The following is a 14,239-nucleotide window of genomic DNA, read 5'->3' on the forward strand; positions in this document are numbered from 1 at the left end:
AACCCAGTTTTCTCCCAGTCCAAAAATATCCTGTGACATTTTGCAAATGCCAACGCTGTTCAGAGCAGACACATCACTTAACAAAACCTCAGCCTTGTTAAGCTAAAAACTTACAGCCATGCAAAGGCTGTTTACTGTGTTTTTACACATCAGCTCTGAACAGAGGCACTGTGCATGCCTTGGGAGTCCCCACGTTGTCCTGAATATGGGCTTGTTACCCAGTGTGCAGCTTGAACACTGAAGTGAGGCATTTTATTCCTGTATTTCTGTTTCTTTATTCTTGCTTGTGCAGAGTAGGGAGGGGGCCTCCTGATAATCAGTGCTTCACACTGTTTATACATTTTAACAAAGGTATCAACATTGATCAGTTACAAATTACATAACTTTATTGACTACTATTCAAACCGCTATTTGCTGGTTGTATATCTCGTTTCTCGTGGTTATTAGTGCAGGTGCTGCTCTTCTAGATGAGCCTGGCATTTCTTTTGAGTAGATGGCTAATGGGACATGATCACTCACTCCTGGAATCAGCTTTCCTCCAGTTACTGCTCAGTCCTGCTGACTTCTGGTGGTTTTTGTTCACCCAGCCCATTCACCTTGGGATTGTCTTCTCTTTTCCTCAAAACAAAAGATTAGCCAAGTGTACAATGTTCACAATGCAACTGCACAATCATTACTGTCCAGCCAGTTAGACAAACAACCAAAAAAAATTTGCAAAGTTTGACTCAATCCTATATTCAGATATTGAGGCGCTCCAATCTGGAGGAGCCTGATGGTTTTGACTTGTATGAATGCACACAAAATCACAGAATCACAGGATTTTTAGGGCTGGCAGGGACCTCTTGAGGTCATCTAGTCCAAGAGTCTTGCCAAGGCAGGGTCACCTGAAGCAGGTTACATATTCAGGTGGGGTTCAAATGTCTCCAGACAGGGAGACTCCACAACCTCCCTGGCATTCTGTTCCCATGGTCTGCCACCCTCAATGCAAAAAAGTTCATCCTCATGTCGAGCTAGAACTTCTTGTGTTTTAGTTTATGGCCATTGCACCTGATCCTATCACTGAGCACCACTGAAAAGAATCTGCCACTGTCCTCTTGGCACCTGCTTTTGAGATATTTATATACATGAATAAAATCCCCTCAGTCTGCTCCGCACTGAGACAGGCCCCGTTCTCAGAGCCTTTCCTTGTATTGAGATGTTCCAGATCCCTAATATTATAATATTATCATTATTTAATTCTATTATTTATCAATATTTTAATGAATATAAACAATAAATAAATTATATAAACATTTGTATTCATAAATAATAACTAGATTATAAGTATTTTATAAATAAAATATTTATTTATAATGTTTATAAATAAGAAATCTTATATTCTGTTAGTATACATAATTATTACATATATATTGTACGTATCTAAATTATATACATTTTTATTTTCTGATATGAGAATAATTAATATAATAGTAGTAGCAGTACACTACTGCTACTACTACTACTTTGCTGAACCCTCTCCAGGAGCTGCTTGTCTCTCTTGGATTTTCCTTCCAAATATGCATGTCTGAGCTATACTGTCATTCCATAGTACCCCACTAAGCTGGCAGCAAATAACCACTGAATTATTTATGTTGGATAAGATCTTTGAGATCAACGGGTCCAACCTTTGACTGATCCAGCATATATGTGATGTATGTGTGATGCTAGACCCTGTCTCTGTCTGGGCTGTCACCAGGGCCCAACCAGAGCTATTGTGCCTGCAGAGCAGGCAGGGAACTGCCCAGAGCCCCCTTAGACGACAGGAGCTGCCTCCCACTGCTCTTCTTGGGGCCACCCTGTGCCTTCGAGGGGCTGCAGAGCAGACCACATCTGTCCCTCAGGTGGCCCTGAGGAGGCCAGTGATGCAGCAGCCCCAGAGCCTGTTCGAGCATATCACAGCTGTGATGGGTCAGGCTGGAGAGACCACTGTGGGTCATCTGGTCCAGCCTCCCTGCTGTAGCATGGCCATCCCACAGCACATGGCACAGGATTGTGTCCAAACAAATGGGGTATCGCCAGCGAGGGGAACGCCACAGCCTTCCTGGGCCATCTGTTCCAGTGCTCGGGCACAATAAAGTTCTTCCTCGGGCTCAGGTGGAACTTCCTGTCCATCAGTTTGTGCCCATAGTTTCTCGCCCTCTTGCTCAACACCACCGAGCAGAGCCGGGTTCGTCTTCTTGGCACCCCTTCCCCCCTCTTTAGACATTTAAGCATATTGATGAGGTCCCCTCTTGGTCGGTTCTTCTACTGATCCTCTCTGGCAGCGACCACCTTCGCTCCCCGGAGGCGCTGCCCGCCTGTCCTTCCCTTCCCTTCCCTTCCCTTCCCTTCCCTTCCCTTCCCTTCCCTTCCCTTCCCTTCCCTTCCCTTCCCTTCCCTTCCCTTCCCTTCCCTTCCCTTCCCTTCCCTTCCCTTCCCTTCCCTTCCCTTCCCTTCCCTTCCCTTCCCTTCCCTTCCCTTCCCTTCCCTTCCGCTCCCCATTTCCCGCCGCCGGAAGTGGCCTGGCGCGCAGGGCCTGCTGGGATTGGGCGGGCGGTGGAGCGGCGCGAGAGCGCGGCCCCGCCATCGCCGTGTCGCCGCGTCGCCGCCGTCCTTGTGTCGCCGCTGTCGCCTCCGTCGCGATGCCAGCCGTCACGAGCCCGGCCGCGCCTGCTGCGCAGGAGGCGCTGGAGATCGCCGGTCGCATCATCGACCGGCAGATCCAGGACGACCGCTGCTACCCGGACTTGTCGGAGCTGCTGGCGGTGCCGGCGCCAGGTGAGTGGGGAGCGCCCGCCCGGAGTCCCTGTGGCCTCGGGCCCCGCCGCGGGGCGGCCTCGGCCGGCACGGCCCGGCTGGACACGCGGGCGGTCTATGGGCCTCGCTGGGGGACTGGGGCCGGGTGTGAGGAGGCGTCTTGGTCGCGGGGTGGGGTGGGGCCGTGCGGTGTCCGCTTCAGTGCGCGGGGGAGAGTTGTGGATGTGGGATGGGCAGGAGGCCTGGGTTTCAGGTGCCTTCTGCCCCTCGGAAAGGTGACGGAAACGGCTCTAATTTTCCATTCTTCCTGTTGGGAGGTCCCGTGCAGAATGCTCTTATGATAGCTCTGTGCCCACCACCATGCCTAAGTTGCACGCAGCCTGGAAAGCTCTCTTAACCTTAACTTTCTTTTTTGTCTGCAGCTTTGTGTTACGCATACAGTATATGTACTCCCTCCCACCAAAAATTCGTTTTGTTCTGCTTAACACGTGGAGACAGCATTTCCTTCTTCATAGTGCTGAGTGGGCAGAGTGGGCTCCGCAGAGGCATTCTAGTCATATATATATGCAGAGGTGGCTGGATGTCAACAAAGAGCATCTGCATTCTGGTGTGCAGGGATGGCATGGCCACAGTGTAGCTGCTCTGGCAGCGTTGTGAATACACAGCACATAAAACAGTGAATATATGTAGGTGTTTTAAGTCGGTCCTGCGAGTACAGGCAGCCGTTCTAGGTGAAGGAATGTGCTTCTGGCCTGTTCATGTGAATATCTGGCCATACAATGAATAAAGACCTGCAGGGTATCACAGAAAAAAGGGGCTAAAGAGTAGGCTGGAGTCCAGGTGAGTTATTGTAAGAGTTTGTTTGCAAATCTGTTTGCTCTTATCTCATTTGAGACTTAGATTTATTGTTTGTGGTTTTTCTCCTACAGAAACCTCTGTCCACGTGTGTCTTGTGAGTAGTGATACTTACGTGTTTAAAGTCTTTGCAGCATCAAGGCATTTTATTTTGTTTTTGTTTTTGTTTTGTTCTTTCTTGTAGGTAGCCCTACTGTATCTGGCATGTCAGATATGGATTATCCCTTACAAGGACCAGGTTTGCTGTCAATACCCAATCTTCCGGAAATCAGCTCAGTTCGCCGAGTCCCACTTCCACCGGAGCTAGTGGAGCAGTTTGGACGTATCCTTATGTAAACAAATGTCATAGATTGTGTAAGAAGTAATATTAGAAATAGCTTTCCTCTATATTTTTCTTCCCCAATCTTTTTGTCAGACTCCCAGCAAAAACTTTCAATGTTGTTCAGGTTGTCTTAATAATACTCTTAAGTGGTAACAAGGTGCATTTGCATAGAGTTGTTGGTGGAATTGGTTTCTAAATGAAGAATAGAAGTATGCAGTTTGTGTAATACTATGTTTTAATGATTTTTTAAAAGGCTTTGAAGAGGATTTTGCTGTTGCTACCCAAAATGCATTTAATCCTTACATCAGCAGTGCTTCAGATATGCAGTGCAATTGTATGATGGGAGTATTTCCAGAGATAAGCAGAGCTTGGCTGACCATTGACAGTGACATCTTTATGTGGAACTATGAGGATGGGTATGTAGAGAATGCATTCCTGATGTTGTTCTGTTGGTATTATATCAGAAGTAAGCAGCTGGAGCAGTGGGAGATTGTTTACTGGAAGCATGGAGATGTGCTGTTCAGTTTAACTGATCTTAATTCCTTTTAGGCTTTACTGAAACTTTTGAATAGTAAGCATATAATGATCTGTAAGAGTTAGTAATATTGCTGCCCAAACCATCCACAGGTGAGAGAAAGAAAAATGTATTTCCTTTGGGTCAGACATAACTAATATCCTAAAGTTACTGCTCTTTTTATGCAAGGGCTTTGCTTGTCCTGAAAAAGAAGATAAAAATCCCTCTAATTGCCTAACTTTTATGGGTAGGTTTAGTAAGTGCTGAGATGCATGTGCAGTGACAAGTCATTGCCACAATGGTAAGTAATAGGGCATTAGTATTTTGAAGTATTGTAATTCAAACTCTCCATCCTTGCTTATTGTATGGATGCATAAAACTGAAAATAGCTCAGTACATTTTGAAATGGCATTGGTCAGTTTATAGTTTGCATGTTTGCGTCTTTATTTGCCCACATAGTAAGCATTTGTGTAGTAAGGATTGCTTTGTACATATTGTTGCATTTCCTAAAAAAAAAAAAAAAGCAAAGTTCAGAATAGCCACTCTGTAAATTTACATTGTGTCAGAGCGTATGAAATACATTCCCCAAAGAAAACAGCACTGCATGGTGTTAGTGGTAGATAGTGGGGAAGAAGTTGGGAATTTTTGCATCAGATAATTTTCATGGGAGAAAAAAATCCCACGAGATTTCCTTCTCTTGATGTTAATCAGTATTGCAGATCCTTCATTGTGTAATTCAGAGTAGACTGTATGAATTAACTAGATCCGAAAATACAAAAGTCTGCAGTTGGATTTGCTTTGAAAATCAACTGTAGGAGCTTCAAGAATGTCAAATGACCTGCTTTCACTGGAAGTGAAAGATGTAGATGGCTTCAAAGTGTTGCAAAAGCATTAATAATTTTTAAATATGCATTGTTTTTTTTACTTTGTTATTATGTGATGTTAAATGACGAATTTCATGCAATTTTTTGTGTATTTATTGACAGAGGAGATCTGGCTTATTTTGATGGCCTCAGTGAAACTATTCTTGCAGTGGGCCTTGTGAAGCCAAAAGCGGGTAAGGAATACTATGAAGGTATTAGAATTGGACAGTACTGAACCTTCTGTGTATTTTTTCAGTCTTTATGTATATATGCATTTGTATTTTATATAAATAATGCAGTGTACCGTAATATAAAAGCCAGAATATGGTTTTGGGTTTTATACATGAATAGATATTAACATGCATATGTATTTAATGCATGGATGTGGCACTTGGTGCTTATGGTTTAGTTGACATGGTAGTATACAGTCTCAAGGTTGGATTCAGTGATTCTGGAGGTCTTTCCCAGCCTTCGTGATTCTATGTTATGTGTAAATTCGTGGTTTGTATGTATGTGTATATATATATATATATATATATCTATATGTACACACAGACTATATGGGTTTGTTTTGATTTTAGAAACATTAAAAATTAATTATGAGCCCAAATAATGTATAGTTTAACAATTATTTTCCCTGATAAGCTTGCATTTTTTTGCCACATCATGCTTTAACATTTCTTCTGTTTATAAATTTACATATTCAAGTGATAATTTCCATGAGATTCTGGTTTCTAGCCTTCCCAGTTTCAGTATCTGTTGCTAAGATAGCATTAAAGTCAAAGTTGAATTGGCAAATGAGTTGAGTTTAAAAGAAACATGTTGGCAAGAGAAATGTTGTTGTAAAGGTCCTTTATTTCATGAAGTGGAAGTTGAGCTGCTGGCTGATACTCCTTTCTAATTCCAGAATTCCACAGATGATTAGGCTTAACATGTGACTGTTCAGTCTAATGAGTTGATATGGCTTTCCAATGGATTTATTTGCTTACATCATTGTGATCAGAGAAGCAGGGTGCAAACTAAAATTTTCCTTTTTTATTTAGGTATCTTCCAGCCTCATGTACGACACTTACTTGTTCTGGCTACTCCTGTGGATATTGTGATTTTAGGGCTTCATTGTTCTAATATACAATCAGGTAATACTCTCTTCTCCCCTGTTCCCAGTGTGTTAATTTCCATGTATAGTTACACATGGCAGTTTTATTAGTGGTCATTCAAAAACCCCATGTGCCAAGTGCCTTGCTCGTTTTTAAACCTTTAAATCATGTTACAAGCAGGGAAGATAATTTTTATGGTGTGTGCACTTGCTGGATCATGGACTCCGTGAGAAGCATTGAGTTTTGTTATCGCCTATTTAATGTAATAAAAGCTTTTCAAACAGGTGCTCCTGTTAATTAAACAGCATGTTGGAGAGGGAGAGAAGATAGGTGCATGAATCTTGAAACTGTGAATAGAATTCGTTAACTTTGTTGGCATTTGTATTCCAACCACAAAAATTGAGAACCTGATGGCATGTTTTTATGCTATATATACTGAGATAAAAAATTGTTTGGTGAAAGTGAGAGAACCATACTACGTTTTTTTAAAATAATATGTCAGTGTGAAACAGAAAACAAGTAGAAACCTGTGTTTTGGACTTGGTGTGATTCAGAGGAGAGAACAGCCTATAGAAATGAGATACATTGTGTTTCCTTATGTGGAAACCTGCATAGAATGGATTTATTACTCTGCAGTTCACATTGGACAAAAGCTGTTAAAGAGTATTTTTGTAACTATGAAATTTTCTGTAATTTTTTCTGGTTTCTGAAATGTTTCTTATCACAGACCTGTAGTATTTATTAGAACAGCTTAAAAACCAAAGAGGATTTATGTTCTTTTTTGTTTACTGAAGGTACTGGATCACTCAATGACAGCATGTCTGGAGGAATGCAGCTGCTACCAGATCCTCTGTATTCGCTCCCTACTGACAACACCTACATCCTGGCAATCACATCCACTGATAACGGCAGGATCTTCCTGGCAGGAAAAGATGGCTGCTTATATGAAGTGGCATACCAGGTAACTGTTGTTTTTACATTCAGGCTTTTTTCATTGTTTCACTGTTGTGGGATCTCAGCAATAATAGTTCTAAAACATGTCAAATTTGCGGGCTCTTTTCTTCTGTAATTGTGTTGCTTGTCTTGGTTGCACAACAGCTTGGAGCAGATGCATTTTCTTTGAAGAAGTAGTGTTTATGAGGGGAATAACATGCAGTTTTGGTCAAGTTTAAAAATTCAAATTGCATTATCTGTGCACATGTTTTATGTAAAATTTTCGTTTTAATGATCACCGTTTTCTTTCCATTGAATAACGCATACTTGTTCAATTAAATAAAAGTTTGCAGTTAGATCTTTACTTGTTTTCATACTTGTCCTTTGAATTATTTTTAATATTGCTCCTAATTTGGTTTTTGTTTTGCTATTCTTTCAATGCTGTATTTGTTTTACATTGTAGGCTGAAGCAGGCTGGTTTAGCCAGCGCTGTAGAAAAATTAATCATTCAAAGAGTGCGCTGTCTTTTCTTATTCCTTCGTTGCTACAGTTCACATTCTCAGAGGATGGTAAGTATTGATATTGAAGTTCTTTTTAGCCAATAATTTAATGTAACCTTTTAAATAATGCTACCAAGAAGTCAGTCTGAATATTTTGCTTACTCAGGGGACTTGGTTATTGTCAGCACTTGTAGTGGTTCATTATTATAGAAGAATTCCACAAAGGTTCTAGATGACTGGAAGCTGGCCAATATGATGCCTATTCACAAAAAGGGTGGGAAGGAGGAACCTGGTAATTATAGACCAATTGGCCTGACCTCAGTAGCTGGTAAGGTAATGGAGCAGTTTATATTGAGTGTGATCATGCAGCACTTTTGGGATGTACAGGGCATCAGACCAGCCAGCATGGGTTTAGGAGGGGTAGGTTGTGTTTGACCAACCTGGTCTCCTTTTATGACCCACCTGGTAGATGCAGGAAAGGCTGTGGATGTTGTGTACCTGGACTTCAGCAAGGCCTTTGACACTGTTTCCCACAGCATACTCCTGGAAAAGGTGGGAGCCCACAGCTTGGGCAGGAGCACTCTTTGCTGAGTTCAAACTGTCTGGATGGCAAGGCCCAGAGAGTGGTGGTGAATGGTGCTGCATCCAGCTGGTGGCCAGCCACCAGTGGTGTCCCTCAGGGGTCTGTGCCAGGGCCAGTCCTGTTCAGTATTTTTATTGATGACATAGATGAGAGTATTGAGCCTTTCATCATTAAATTTTCAGATGACTCTAAGCTGGGAGCGTGTGTTGATGTGTTGAAAAATAGTAGGACTATGCAGAGATACCTGAAATGGTTGGATGGATGGGCAGAGTCCAATAGGATGAAGTTTAATAAGTCCAAGTGCTGGGTCCTGCATTGTAGCCACAATAACCCCCTGCAATGCTATAGGCTGGGGATGGTGTGGCTGGCCAGTGCCAGGAGGAAAGGGACTGGAGGTGCTGGTTAACAGCCACCTGGACACGAGCCAGCAGTGTGCCCGGGTGGCCAGGAAGGCCAATGGCTCCTGGCCTGTGTCAGGAACAGTGTGGCCAGCAGGAGCAGGGAGGTCACTCTCCCCCTGTACTTGGCACTGGCGAGGCCACACCCTGAGTGCTGTGTCCAGTTCTGGCCCCTCAGTTTGGGAAGGACGTTGAGACTCTTGAGTGTGTCCAGAGAAGGCAGCGAGGCTGGTGAGGGGCTGGGAACACAAACCCTGTGAGGAACCACTGAGGGAGCTGGGGGTGTTCAGCCTGGAGAAGAGGAGACTCAGAGGTGACCTTATCACCATCTACCACTCCCTGAAAGGTGGCTGTGGTCAGGTGGGGGTTTGGTCTCTTTCTCCAGGCAGCACTGACAGAATCAGAGGACACAGTCTTGTGCTGCACCAAGGGAAATGTAGGTTGGATATTAGGAAAAAGTTTTTTATGGAAAGAGTGATAAAGTACTGGAATGGTTTGCCTGGGGAGATGGTGGAGTCAGCATCCCTGGATGTGTTTAGAAGAAGATTGGATGTCGCACTCAGTGCCATGGTTTAGTTGAGGTGTTAGGGCATGGGTTGGACTTTGTGATCTTGAAGGTCTCTTCCAACCTAGTGATTCTGTAAAATCAAGATAGAGTCTGTGTTTAGTTCAGGATGTACATAGCAAAGCCTGAAAAAATTGACATTTCTTTGACATTTCTATCTAAAGTGAGTGATATGTATCACAGAATTAATAGGTGCTTAGTGGTATTACCATGAATGTGGAAAATGTGTAAGTGACTAGTCTTACCTTCTTTCACTGTTTAGTGAAAAATTATTTTGAAATTACAGGGTTTTTTCTCTGGGATTTTTTTTTGTTGTTTGTTTACTAGCAGCAGTGTTAGTTGATTGCTGTTTTGAATCACTTACAGCAGCAGTCCTGTACGAAAGTGCAGTTTTTGTGAACATATAATTCATTATTTTATAGACATTCTGTCCTAAATTTGCTTTCCCGAGTTCAATGTTGATTTGCTGGTTCTCCCTTTTTTCCCTCTTCCTCCAGATCCTGTAGTTCAAATTGCTATCGACAACTCTCGAAATATCTTGTACACCCGCTCAGAAAAAGGAGTCCTGCAAGTATGTGACTTCTTATGACTCTTTGGTCTTTTATTAATGTGTGTAATAATGTACAGGTACCTCTGTAAGTTTACCTCAATACCTGAGAATTCTCTGTAGCTATGTCAGGCCCTTACTTGTTTTTATATTTTTGTAGCAATGTGCATGCTGAAGATTTGAAAAACTTTTCTGAGGAAAGAGTAGCCTCAATTATATATAAGCATAAGTACAAAATAAAAATACAGCTTGAGTTACTTCTTGTTTAGTGAGGCTGAATTTATTAATTAATTCATAAATTACTAAGCTGTGTTATTGAATTGCAGGTTTATGATTTGGGGCAAGATGGTCAAGGAATGACCAGAGTTACTTCTCTTTCACAAAATGCTATTGTTTCTGCTGCAGGGAGCATTGCCAGGTATGTTCATGACAGTTAAAATGTAAGAGGCTTCCTTTAAGACCCATAGTTTCACAATACAATTTTGAAGAATTTGCATGTTTCTTTGAATTGAAAGTGTATTGGGTTTTTTTGTTTTATTTTTCAGAACAATTGATCGTTCTGTATTTAAGCCTATTATTCAAATAGCAGTGATTGAAAATTCTGAATCCATAGACTGTCAACTACTAGCAATCACACATGCAGGTAAAAAGCAATGCTAATTCCACTCCACTCAAACTGATAAATGGTATCTGCACAGTTTGTGACCTTTCTTGTCTTTTTTTCAGGTGTCCGACTATATTTTAGTACATCACAATTTAAGCATCCAACAGCTCGTCCTTCCATGTTAACCTTGGTCCATGTCCGTTTGCCACCTGGATTTTCAGCTTCTTCAAACGTAGAGAAGCCTGCAAAGGTTCACAGAGCTCTTTATAGCAAAGGTAGGCAGTGAAACATGGCTCAAATAAGATTATTTTTTTGTGTGTGACAGTTACTATTACTTTGATCCCTATAAACATCTATTTTACCCTTTAGATGGCGAATGGTGTTAAAAGTGACCTTTTGAAGTACCATATGACATACCAATCCAGGAGATATTAGTTGTTGTTCAGATTGTATGATAATGACTTAAAGATTGAGTTTTGCTAACTTAGGAATGACTTAATGAGCTTGCATTTAATGCATGATGACTGCTTTGACATGGACTTACTATTGCTGTTCTTGATAGGGGTCCTGCTGATGGCAGCTTCAGAAAATGAAGATAATGACATCCTGTGGTGTGTCAATCATGATTCTTTCCCTTTTCAAAAGCCAATGATGGAAACCCAGGTATAAAGCAGACTTCTTTATGATTTTGATGAGATCTAGGTATTATGTTTTCTTTCCTAATAACAGATGCCTGAATCATACTGTCTGCAAGAAATAAGTAGGTGACAGAAAATTTCATGAGAAATTTGGAAACTCTACAAAGCTGAATGAGCCTCTTTTAGTAGGGATTTGTAGTTCCAGCATACTTTTCTAGCTTGATGCAAACTTATGTCAAAAGCAATTGCCTTAACTTCTAAGACTTGATTTCTAATTAATATATTTGAGAATACTTTCAGCAATGCTGCATATTGTGCACAAGCACAGAAGAACATGGCCCTCGGTCCATAATGGTGTTGATCAAAATTTGGTAAAGATTTAAAATGTAGATGCTAGAAACTTTGTGATTCCTTATTTAAATGTACATGCCATATCTTCTATAAAATCCACACATGATTAATGTCTTCATTATTTCATGGTGGGATGGTTTCTTACTTTCATTTTCCTGATTGTTATGTAAGTGTGTTTGTATGAGAAGTTTGGAGGGGGTTAGTTACCTTATGTGTCAGTTTAGGGAAACATATATTTCATCTCTGAAAGACATTTAAAGTCTTCTGCTGGGGTAGAGGAGTGACATTTCAAAAATAGTGTTACTGAAGAAATAGCAGAGTTGGAGGAATGAAGGGACTATGTAAGTTAAAAGCTTCAAATTTAGGTTTTGATTAATCTGCTGTTTAATAACTTACAAAGGAACTTTATAGTTGTTTTAGATCCCTTCCCGCAGAAATTTAGACATGAATATCCCAAGAGCCAACCTCTTTTTCCCCAAGGCATCTGACAGCAACAGCTAGGTTTCCCAAACAAAACTGCAGCCTGTTCTTGAGCAGCAATTCTTTCTGGTTATTTTGAATGGTAAATAGTAAAATATTACCATGGATGTGCAAAACCCATTTCTGCTCCCAAACTGTGGATAATATCTATCTATTTTTCAGATGACGACCCGTGTCGATGGACATTCCTGGGCTCTTTCTGCTATTGATGAATTTAAAGTTCAGAAGATTGTAACACCACTAAATAAAGACATTATTCCCATAACCGATTCACCTGTTGTTGTGCAGCAACACATGCTGCCACCTAAGAAGTTTGTTCTGCTTTCAGCCCAAGTGAGTATTACTTTTCTTGATGCAGGTTACTAGAAGAATTAAGTATGAAATTGGACATTTCATCTAAACCTGTACATGATTTTAGACCTGTACATTTCATTTTAGACCAGTTTTCAGGATTATATTTTGAACATGAAAAGGAATCAGGAAGAAGATTGCTGGAATTATCTGTACCTATTTTAAATTTACTCAAAGGTTTTAGATCAACTTCTTTTACACAGTGTGTTAATAATTTTTGTTGCTCTCCAGAAATCCTTGCAGATACAAATCTGGGAAGTTCCTTTAGCCTTGGTTATGCTCTTGGTTATGTGAAATTGAAACAGTCACTGTCTGCCCTGAAAAATAGTTTAAGTAAATATTGTTGGCAATTGACATTTGAATTAGTAATTTTCTATTTGTCATAGAAAAAGTCCCAGAAAAGGTTTTTTGAGCGGGTTTTAGGAAAAAATAAGGAAAAGAAAGAAAAAGAAAAAGGAAAGAAAGTGAACTTGCCTATTTTTCTGATTATATTTAGCAATATTTTTGGCACTCAATATCTTGACCAATGGGCTATTTAAAATAGTGTTAAAATATTCATGTCTTGCAAACTCTAGACCTGCAAGCTGCATTTGTTTAATAGCAATTGTTTTGTTAGTGGCATTCATTTGTCCATTTCCAGTAGTTAGTTTGAATGCAGGGAAGGTGATTAATGTGAAGTCTGAATTCATGCCTTGAATTCTTCAAGCATTTTTTCTTTCGAGCAGTTTTCAGGATTTGCAAGTTACACAAAGCCTTTCTTTTCTGCATATACTTGCATATGCAGAATGTAATTCTGTGCTTTGTGTTAGGCTAAAAATAGCAAAATTAACTCAGTTTATGGAGAGTTTGTAACCATTGCAGTACTTGCCTGCCTTTCCTTGATTCACTAGTGCTTGGGAACTGGGCTTTGGACACCAGGTACATTTTTATCCAGGGGTGCAGTGGAGGAAGACTCAGAATGCCAAAGATAAATGTCATGGAGATGGCTGTGTTGTGATGAAACTGAGTAAAGACAACTTTAGCCTGACTCGCTTTGCCTTACTTTTAGGGAAGTGTTATGTTTCATAAACTCAGACCTGTTGATCAGCTGCGGCATCTGCTTGTCAGCAATACAGGTGGAGATGGAGAGGAGATTGAGAGATTTTTCAAGTTGCATCAGGTAAGAGCTTTTCATGTGTTATGAAAAATGAAAGACTTGTCACCTTTTCGTTGTTGCTGCAGCCTTCTGGTCAATGTTTAATTAAAGTGATTGGTAAATTTTTCTTTTGTCTACATAAAGCTATATCATATAGAGAAATAAGTTCTCATTTTATGATATCTAAACGCAAATGTGTAATTCACTTTCCCTGAAATTCCTATATCTTTTATGTAGAAGTGTAGTGCACTTCTTAGTTTCGAAAGAAGTTCATCTGAGAGCAGGAGAGGAAGAGTTTCTAAAAAAGTTGAATTCCTACCACTTCAAGGGATTTTTAGGTTCTGAAGGCCAGTAGAAATGTGTGTACTTGATCTGGGTATTCTTTTTTATTAGCAGCTTAAGATAAACAAGAAACAAGCAGAAGCATGGTTATTGTGGATTACAATTTTAATATGACAAGCATTGTGTAGTATCTGCAGTGAGTGTTCATTGTAATCTATTCTCTTGTGCTTGGAAAGGAGATAATTGCTATTGTAACAGCTTATTAGAATATGCAAACACTGATTTTTACAAATGTTTTTTCTTCAAACACAATTGTAATTTATGTTTTTGTGTTTGTAGAAATTGCATGAATCTTAGTCATATTTAAATGTCAGGCATTATTCCCTACCAGTAGTAGCACTGAGTTTGCAAAAACTGTATAGCAAAATCTTAACCTAATACAGTGG

At 40.5% G+C, this 14,239-nt stretch overlaps 1 protein-coding gene across 1 annotated transcript in view; it reads left to right on the forward strand.

The window, feature by feature from the left end:
* Window positions 1-2,563: 2,563 nt before the first annotated feature.
* NUP155 (nucleoporin 155) overlaps window positions 2,564-14,239 on the forward strand; it is a 28,896-nt gene continuing 17,220 nt past the window's right edge. Inside the window, exons 1-14 of the mRNA XM_058823494.1 lie at window positions 2,564-2,796; window positions 3,815-3,952; window positions 4,272-4,368; window positions 5,453-5,523; window positions 6,373-6,465; window positions 7,221-7,387; window positions 7,823-7,928; window positions 9,903-9,976; window positions 10,279-10,370; window positions 10,498-10,595; window positions 10,679-10,831; window positions 11,119-11,219; window positions 12,188-12,358; window positions 13,425-13,535. Of these exons, the coding sequence (XP_058679477.1) occupies window positions 2,661-2,796; window positions 3,815-3,952; window positions 4,272-4,368; window positions 5,453-5,523; window positions 6,373-6,465; window positions 7,221-7,387; window positions 7,823-7,928; window positions 9,903-9,976; window positions 10,279-10,370; window positions 10,498-10,595; window positions 10,679-10,831; window positions 11,119-11,219; window positions 12,188-12,358; window positions 13,425-13,535 (1,608 nt within the window). The 5' untranslated portion in view covers window positions 2,564-2,660. The remainder of the gene's footprint in view (window positions 2,797-3,814; window positions 3,953-4,271; window positions 4,369-5,452; window positions 5,524-6,372; window positions 6,466-7,220; window positions 7,388-7,822; window positions 7,929-9,902; window positions 9,977-10,278; window positions 10,371-10,497; window positions 10,596-10,678; window positions 10,832-11,118; window positions 11,220-12,187; window positions 12,359-13,424; window positions 13,536-14,239) is intronic.

Source organism: Ammospiza caudacuta, chromosome Z (assembly GCF_027887145.1).
Source record: "Ammospiza caudacuta isolate bAmmCau1 chromosome Z, bAmmCau1.pri, whole genome shotgun sequence".
NCBI classification, from domain to species: Eukaryota; Metazoa; Chordata; class Aves; order Passeriformes; family Passerellidae; genus Ammospiza; species Ammospiza caudacuta.